The 9,738-nt window shown below is 41.3% G+C and overlaps 1 protein-coding gene across 1 annotated transcript in view; it reads left to right on the top strand.

Moving 5' to 3' along the window:
* Nucleotides 1-955: 955 nt before the first annotated feature.
* LOC311037312 (uncharacterized protein) overlaps nucleotides 956-9,738 on the top strand; it is a gene marked incomplete at both ends in the record, with an annotated part of 42,559 nt that continues 33,776 nt past the window's right edge. The window contains 3 exons of the mRNA XM_084046432.1: nucleotides 956-959; nucleotides 2,088-2,144; nucleotides 5,892-5,948. Of these exons, the coding sequence (XP_083902558.1) occupies nucleotides 956-959; nucleotides 2,088-2,144; nucleotides 5,892-5,948 (118 nt within the window). The remainder of the gene's footprint in view (nucleotides 960-2,087; nucleotides 2,145-5,891; nucleotides 5,949-9,738) is intronic.

Genomic DNA, 9,738 nt, shown 5'->3' with positions numbered 1-9,738 from the left:
ATAGCAGTGATTTTCAAGCATTTTAATTTCAAGGACCCCCAGTTTGACACGCATTAGGCTACGGACCCCCATTTAATGGCATTTCTATCTCTTGGACCCCAATCTAAATTGTAAAATCAATGTTAATTTAACTCTGAGAGTGTACAAATGGAACCAAATGGACCCGTTAGGGTCCATTTGGTTCCATTTGTACACTCTCAGAGTTACAGACCCATAAGGGTCCATTTGGTTCCTAACTACCATTTAGCTGGGTACCTCCTGGAACCCCCTCAAGTACCCCTGGGGGTCCCCGGACCCCACTTTGAGAACCAACAGACTAGTATACATGTTACAGAAAAGGTTTAATGTCGAATTCCTCGTTTAACCCATGAGGAGCCATAGTATTTAGAGAGTAAATGTGAAACATTTCACGTTGTAACAGGCGGCGTTCTAAATTGCCTCCTCTAGGGGGCTGTGACACCTTTTCAATGCCTGTGTAACAGAAAGTACTAATACTGTGGCCTGCTTGTCTAAAGTGTAGAGCCACAGGATTGCGTTCGTCCTCGCATCTAATGTTAGGGCGGTGCTCGCTGATGCGAGTACGTAGGGGTCTGTTGGTCTTTCCTACATACCCCAAGTCACAGGGACATTTAATAAGATACACCACATGTTTGGTACTACAGGTAATCACACCGCGTATCTTAACGGTTTTACCACTGTGGGGATGTGTGTAAGTTTTGCACTTAGTCGTAAAGCCACACTGGGAGTTGCCCACACCTGTAGTTCCCGTCGGGAATGTCATCCAAAAAGGAGCTTTGTTTTAGTTCGGGCGTATAAGATCTCACCAACTGGTCCCTCAAATTAGGAGGCTGTTTAAAAACAACAGCTGGGGCTTCTTTAAAGACAGTATTGAGTCTGTGGTCCGATTTAATTATTTGCCAATGTTTTGCACTTATTTTTTTTTAAATCAAAGCCCATGGGTGAGTATCTGAGGACACAGAAAGGAGAATTTGCCTTTTGAGGTCTGATTTTAGGTATGAGACATTCCCCTTGCGTCATGGTTTTAAAACGATCAACAGCGACATCAACCCATTCCTGTTTATACCCTCTATCTCTAAATCTGTTGGTCAAGTCAGTGGCCTGTACACTATAGCCAGCATCAGTGCTGCAGACCCTGGTGCCATATGAAACTGACTAATGGGCAGGCTTCTAATCAAATGTGTGGGGTGAAAACTATCCCCTCGAAGTAGAGTATTCCTATCAGTAGGTTTTCGATGCAGGTCTGTCTGTATGGAGTTGTCATTTTTTCATGACCAACACATCCAGAAAACTAATGCTTGTGTCACTGAACTCGATGGTAAATTGCAAATGTTCGTTGGCCGGATTTAAATAGGCATGAAACGATTTAAGAGTTTCTGCCAACCCATCCATAAAATGAACAGGTCATCGATATTAACGCTGATAAAGTAGAATATTGGAATAGTAAGGATTAACAGTAGAGTCTAGAACAAAATGTTGCTCAAAATAACCCATATATAAATGTGCGTAGTTGGGGGCCATTGTGCTGCCCATGGCTGTCCCCTTAGTTTGTAAGAAGTCATTTTTGTAGAGAAAGTCATTTGTAGTCAATACTAATTTGGTGAGCTCAGTGACACAGGCTGTGCTAGGTTTAATAAGAGGATCTCTTTGCCTCAGAAAATGTTGGTGTAAAGGCTGCTAACATCCAACGTGACCAACAGACACTCTGTGGTGGGTACTGTAGGCGCACAGACTTTAATTTGCTAATAAAATCAATCAAATCCCTGGTATAAGAGGGGAGAGAAGTAACCCATGGTTTAAGGCAATAATCAACAAAGGTAGAGACATTAGCACATATCAAAATCAAATGAGCAAGAGCTAAAACAAATAAGTGTATCAAATAAACAAGATCCAATATAACAATAAAACAAGAGCTTGTACAACTAGTTAACAACAAGTAGGCAAGGCGTACTGTGTCTTTTATAGCGCCAGGAGGCCTGATCTGTCCTAACTGTCCTCATGGTGTGTTCTTCATGTTCAGTCTGTGTGAGGTTATGTTGTCCTAACTGTCCTCATGGTGTGTTCTTCAGATAACACCGGGGCAGATGACACCGATGGTGATGATGAAATCTTCCATCTTGTCTTTGGTAAGCATGACAAGAATCCTGACTTTGGAAAGATTTGAACGTTTCAGTCATATCTAACTATTGTACTCAATCCAGTAAACCTCACCCATGATTAACACATTGACCGCCAGAGGTTAATCTCATAATGTACTCACCAGTGCCAACGTTTTATTGTTGTTTGTTGTTTTTTTCACGTCGCCATAGACCTTGTTAAAATCCTTAAAATTGAGCTGCGCACAGTGATCGACGAGGAGAAGAAAACAACAAGGAGAAAATTGAGTTTCAGTTTCGTCATTAGAACAACAAGACACTTTACATGTAGAGCAGAGACCCCACAGTCCATCCTGAACAACAAGACACTTTACATGTAGAGCAGAGACCCCACAGTCCATCCTGAACAACAAGACAATTTACATGTAGAGCAGAGACCCCACAGTCCATCCTGAACAAAAAGACACTTTACATGTAGAACAGAGACCCCACAGTCCATCCTGAACAACAAGACACTTTACATGTAGAGCAGAGACCCCACAGTCCATCCTGAACAACAAGACACTTTACATGTAGAACAGAGACCCCACAGTCCATCCTGAACAACAAGACACTTTACATGTAGAGCAGAGACCCCACAGTCCATCCTGAACAACAAGACACTTTACATGTAGAACAGAGACCCCACAGTCCATCCTGAACAACAAGACACTTTACATGTAGAGCAGAGACCCCACAGTCCATCCTGAACAACAAGACACTTTACATGTAGAACAGAGACCCCACAGTCCATCCTGAACAACAAGACACTTTACATGTAGAGCAGAGACCCCACAGTCCATCCTGAACAACAAGACACTTTACATGTAGAGCAGAGACCCCACAGTCCATCCTGAACAACAAGACACTTTACATGTAGAGCAGAGACCCCACAGTCCATCCTGAACAACAAGACACTTTACATGTAGAGCAGAGACCCCACAGTCCACCCTGAACAACAAGACACTTTACATGTAGAGCAGAGACCCCACAGTCCACCCTGAACAACAAGACACTTCACATGTAGAGCAGAGACCCCACAGTCCATCCTGAACAACAAGACACTTTACATGTAGAGCAGAAACCCCACAGTCCATCCTGAACAACAAGACACTTTACATGTAGAGTAGAGATCCCACAGTCCATCCTGAGCAAGCAATGTTGCGACAGTGGCAACGAAAAACTCCCTCTTTACTGGAAGAAACGTCAGGCAGACCCTAGGCTCTAGGGTGGGGGCCTTCTGCCTCGACTGTGTGGCCACAGACCACACCACCAGTATCTACAGCACAGACAAGAGGGTTTATCATCATCTTCTTCTCATGTCTCTACTACTGTAATGTACTTAGTTCTGTCCTTCATAAGTAAAGCACTGATAGAGTCACACTACAACTTGTTCAGAGTTTTAACTAAAACCAAGATGAGAAAACATATCACTCCTGTTGGAGCATCTTTACACTGACTCCTGGTAACTTTTAGGATTGATTTTAAATGTGTTTTAAATGTTTTTAAGGCACAATTGTTTATCACATTCATACCTTTCAGATTGCCTGCCCAGATATGTTCTAAATCGTCCCCTGAGGTCATCATGCTGACCTCCAAAAATGTTTTTTTTTTTAAAAACATGTTGAAGCAGCTTTCTGCTTTTATGGGCCAACGGCCTGGAACAAGCTCCTATTACATATAAGACCATAGCAACCCATTGCATGTATATTCCATTACATATAAGACCATAGCAACCCATTGTTTATTCCATTACATATAAGACCATAGCAACCCATTGCATGTATATTCCATTACATATAAGACCATAGCAACCCATTGTTTATTCCATTACATATAAGACCATAGCAACCCATTGCATGTATATTCCATTACATATAAGATCATAGCAACCCATTGCATGTATATTCCATTACATATAAGACCATAGCAACCCATTGCATGTATATTCCATTACATATAAGACCATAGCAACCCATTGCATGTTTATTCCATTACATATAAGACCATAGCAACCCATTGCATGTATATTCCATTACATATAAGACCATAGCAACCCATTGCATGTATATTCCATTACATATAAGACCATAGCAACCCATTGCATGTATATTCCATTACATATAAGACCATAGCAACCCATTGCATGTATATTCCATTACATATAAGACCGGCAACGACCATAGATAGATTTAAAGACCCACTTTTTCACTCTTGTTTTTAGTTGATTCCATTGTATGTGTTGTTTTGTTCTTGTTATTTTCCTGTATTGTTTTAATTAGATCTTTGCCTCCTTTTAATTTGTTCTTCATCATGTTTTTCATCTGAATGTTTGTGTTTAATGTTGTGTTCATTTTATTTTGCTTGCATTTCTCTTGTGTTGTTCTTTGTATATAACATGAAAGGTGCTGCCTGTACACAAATGAAGTTTATTAGTATTATTATTATTATTTCCACAGGTGAGGACAATGAGGGTCCACCAGACATCACTGCAAAGCAGAGACAGCAGTGTTTTAAAGGGCGGCCATAGCTGAATGGTTAGTGAACCCGTGAATGGTTAGTGGCTGAATGGTTAGTGAGCCCGCCTAGGGAGCCAGAGGCCCTGGTTGCCCCAGGTTCGATTCCTGGCCAGGTCAGCATATGTGTCGATGAAATGAAATTTGTCCCTGAGCAAGACTCTTAACCCCTAATTGCTCACAGGTTCTCATTGGAAACAAGACCGCAAGGACTTTCATGAACGACCTGTTAAAAGGAATTATACTTATCCTATAGAACACCAGCCGCTGCCGGGCTCTGACACACCAGATGAAGAAAGATAGACCCGTAGAGGCAGCTAGACCACACCACTCCCAGGTCCTACAACACATGGGCTCTGAGGTATACAACCTTATCAACTTGTCCAGTGGTTCCCAAACTGGGGGTCGGTACACCCAGGGGACCCCCCAAATGCTTTTGGGGGTTATCTTTAATATGCAACACAGTTTTCTCACTCAACAGTAAACAAACCAACATACAGTATAAGTGTTTACAGGGTATCTGCACCTTTATATTTAGATTACGTAAGAAAGAGGCAAACGTTGTGAAAATAGCCGATTTACAAGCTCACAACACCTCGCAGTGCGAGGCGTTGTGAGCTTGCAGATCTGCTATTTTAAGTGTTTAGGGGGCGTCGCCTCAAGCGCAGTGGTGGAAGAAGTACTCAGATATTTTCCTTAAGTAAAAGTAGCAATACCATGATATAAAAATACTCTTGTTACAAGTAAAAGGCCTGTGTTCAAAATGTTACTGTTGAGTAAAAGTACTAAAGTAGATCTGCTATTTTAGAAAAATCGTGAAAATGTGTGCAAATCTTTGAATATCTAAATCCTAACAGTTTATATTATCATAATATGTTGTTCCAGGGACCCCCAGAAACACAGATCTGAATGAAAAAAAATGTCAGCTTTAAAATATATATACAAAGATTTACACACTGATATTTTTGAATAGCCAAATAAATCTAAAATGACACAGATGCGTTCGCGGTCTTCAAGGGTTGTATCAAATAAACAAGATCCAATATAACAATAAAACAAGAGCTTGTACAACTAGTTAACAACAAGTAGGCAAGGCGTACTGTGTCTTTTATAGCGTCCACCAGGAGGCCTGATCTGTCCTAACTGTCCTCATGGTGTGTTCTTCATGTTCAGTCTGTGTGAGGTTATGTTGTCCTAACTGTCCTCATGGTGTGTTCTTCAGATAACACCGGGGCAGATGACACCGATGGTGATGATGAAATCTTCCATCTTGTCTTTGGTAAGCATGACAAGAATCCTGACTTTGGAAAGATTTGAACGTTTCAGTCATATCTAACTATTGTACTCAATCCAGTAAACCTCACCCATGATTAACACATTGACCGCCAGAGGTTAATCTCATAATGTACTCACCAGTGCCAACGTTTTATTGTTGTTTGTTGTTTTTTTCACGTCGCCATAGACCTTGTTAAAATCCTTAAAATTGAGCTGCGCACAGTGATCGACGAGGAGAAGAAAACAACAAGGAGAAAATTGAGTTTCAGTTTCGTCATTAGAACAACAAGACACTTTACATGTAGAGCAGAGACCCCACAGTCCATCCTGAACAACAAGACACTTTACATGTAGAGCAGAGACCCCACAGTCCATCCTGAACAACAAGACAATTTACATGTAGAGCAGAGACCCCACAGTCCATCCTGAACAACAAGACACTTTACATGTAGAACAGAGACCCCACAGTCCATCCTGAACAACAAGACACTTTACATGTAGAGTAGAGACCCCACAGTCCATCCTGAACAACAAGACACTTTACATGTAGAACAGAGACCCCACAGTCCATCCTGAACAACAAGACACTTTACATGTAGAGCAGAGACCCCACGGTCCATCCTGAACAACAAGACACTTTACATGTAGAGCAGAGACCCCACAGTCCATCCTGAACAACAAGACAATTTACATGTAGAGCAGAGACCCCACAGTCCATCCTGAACAACAAGACACTTTACATGTAGAACAGAGACCCCACAGTCCATCCTGAACAACAAGACACTTTACATGTAGAGCAGAGACCCCACAGTCCATCCTGAACAACAAGACACTTTACATGTAGAACAGAGACCCCACAGTCCATCCTGAACAACAAGACACTTTACATGTAGAGCAGAGACCCCACAGTCCATCCTGAACAACAAGACACTTTACATGTAGAGCAGAGACCCCACAGTCCATCCTGAACAACAAGACACTTTACATGTAGAGCAGAGACCCCACAGTCCACCCTGAACAACAAGACACTTTACATGTAGAGCAGAGACCCCACAGTCCACCCTGAACAACAAGACACTTTACATGTAGAGCAGAGACCCCACAGTCCATCCTGAACAACAAGACACTTTACATGTAGAGCAGAAACCCCACAGTCCATCCTGAACAACAAGACACTTTACCTGTAGAGTAGAGATCCCACAGTCCATCCTGAGCAAGCAATGTTGCGACAGTGGCAACGAAAAACTCCCTCTTTACTGGAAGAAACGTCAGGCAGACCCTAGGCTCTAGGGTGGGGGCCTTCTGCCTCGACTGTGTGGCCACAGACCACACCACCAGTATCTACAGCACAGACAAGAGGGTTTATCATCATCTTCTCATGTCTCTACTACTGTAATGTACTTAGTTCTGTCCTTCATAAGTAAAGCACTGATAGAGTCACACTACAACTTGTTCAGAGTTTTAACTAAAACCAAGATGAGAAAACATATCACTCCTGTTGGAGCATCTTTACACTGACTCCTGGTAACTTTTAGGATTGATTTTAAATGTGTTTTAAATGTTTTTAAGGCACAATTGTTTATCACATTCATACCTTTCAGATTGCCTGCCCAGATATGTTCTAAATCGTCCCCTGAGGTCATCTTGCTGACCTCCAAAAATGTTTTTTTTTTAAAAAACATGTTGAAGCAGCTTTCTGCTTTTATGGGCCAACGGCCTGGAACAAGCTCCTATTACATATAAGACCATAGCAACCCATTGCATGTATATTCCATTACATATAAGACCATAGCAACCCATTGTTTATTCCATTACATATAAGACCATAGCAACCCATTGCATGTATATTCCATTACATATAAGACCATAGCAACCCATTGTTTATTCCATTACATATAAGACCATAGCAACCCATTGCATGTATATTCCATTACATATAAGACCATAGCAACCCATTGCATGTATATTCCATTACATATAAGACCATAGCAACCCATTGCATGTATATTCCATTACATATAAGACCATAGCAACCCATTGCATGTTTATTCCATTACATATAAGATCATAGCAACCCATTGCATGTATATTCCATTACATATAAGACCGGCAACGACCATAGATAGATTTAAAGACCCACTTTTTCACTCTTGTTTTTAGTTGATTCCATTGTATGTGTTGTTTTGTTCTTGTTATTTTCCTGTATTGTTTTAATTAGATCTTTGCCTCCTTTTAATTTGTTCTTCATCATGTTTTTCATCTGAATGTTTGTGTTTAATGTTGTGTTCATTTTATTTTGCTTGCATTTCTCTTGTGTTGTTCTTTGTATATAACATGAAAGGTGCTGCCTGTACACAAATGAAGTTTATTAGTATTATTATTATTATTTCCACAGGTGAGGACAATGAGGGTCCACCAGACATCACTGCAAAGCAGAGACAGCAGTGTTTTAAAGGGCGGCCATAGCTGAATGGTTAGTGAACCCGTGAATGGTTAGTGGCTGAATGGTTAGTGAGCCCGCCTAGGGAGCCAGAGGCCCTGGTTGCCCCAGGTTCGATTCCTGGCCAGGTCAGCATATGTGTCGATGAAATGAAATTTGTCCCTGAGCAAGACTCTTAACCCCTAATTGCTCACAGGTTCTCATTGGAAACAAGACCGCAAGGACTTTCATGAACGACCTGTTAAAAGGAATTATACTTATCCTATAGAACACCAGCCGCTGCCGGGCTCTGACACACCAGATGAAGAAAGACAGACCCGTAGAGGCAGCTAGACCACACCACTCCCAGGTCCTACAACACATGGGCTCTGAGGTATACAACCTTATCAACTTGTCCAGTGGTTCCCAAACTGGGGGTCGGTACACCCAGGGGACCCCCCAAATGCTTTTGGGGGTTATCTTTAATATGCAACACAGTTTTCTCACTCAACAGTAAACAAACCAACATACAGTATAAGTGTTTACAGGGTATCTGCACCTTTATATTTAGATTACGTAAGAAAGAGGCAAACGTTGTGAAAATAGCCGATTTACAAGCTCACAACACCTCGCAGTGCGAGGCGTTGTGAGCTTGCAGATCTGCTATTTTAAGTGTTTAGGGGGCCTCGCCTCAAGCGCAGTGGTGGAAGAAGTACTCAGATATTTTCCTTAAGTAAAAGTAGCAATACCATGATATAAAAATACTCTTGTTACAAGTAAAAGGCCTGTGTTCAAAATGTTACTGTTGAGTAAAAGTACTAAAGTAGATCTGCTATTTTAGAAAAATCGTGAAAATGTGTGCAAATCTTTGAATATCTAAATCCTAACAGTTTATATTATCATAATATGTTGTTCCAGGGACCCCCAGAAACACAGATCTGAATGAAAAAAAATGTCAGCTTTAAAATATATATTCAAAGATTTACACACTGATATTTTTGAATAGCCAAATAAATCTAAAATGACACAGATGCGTTCGCGGTCTTCAAGGGTTAAAAGACTCTTATGAGAAACAAATCATTACATTTACATCACATTACATTATTACACGGCTTGGTTGAATGCTCGATTCTGATTGGTCAGTCATCGGTCATTATTTCTGGATAATGACCGATGAGCTCCATAACGGACCGCTGTGTAATCAGAGACTTAGAACACCTGCTCGTGCCAACCTGCGCTGCTTGGTTTTACCCTTCTTCGCCTCGGTGCATACCCTGCCGGGCTTCAAATTTCAATAATGACCACCTCCCCATGCATTATCCCTTGCTTACATTACATTACATTACATTACAGTCATTAATCAGACGCTTTTATC

The sequence above is a fragment of the Gymnoscopelus microlampas genome, assembly GCF_963454915.1.
Source record: "Gymnoscopelus microlampas genome assembly, chromosome: 21".
In the NCBI taxonomy this organism is placed as follows: domain Eukaryota; kingdom Metazoa; phylum Chordata; class Actinopteri; order Myctophiformes; family Myctophidae; genus Gymnoscopelus; species Gymnoscopelus microlampas.
The sequence above is the reverse complement of the archived record's forward strand: the minus strand, read 5'-3'. Positions and strand labels throughout refer to the sequence as shown.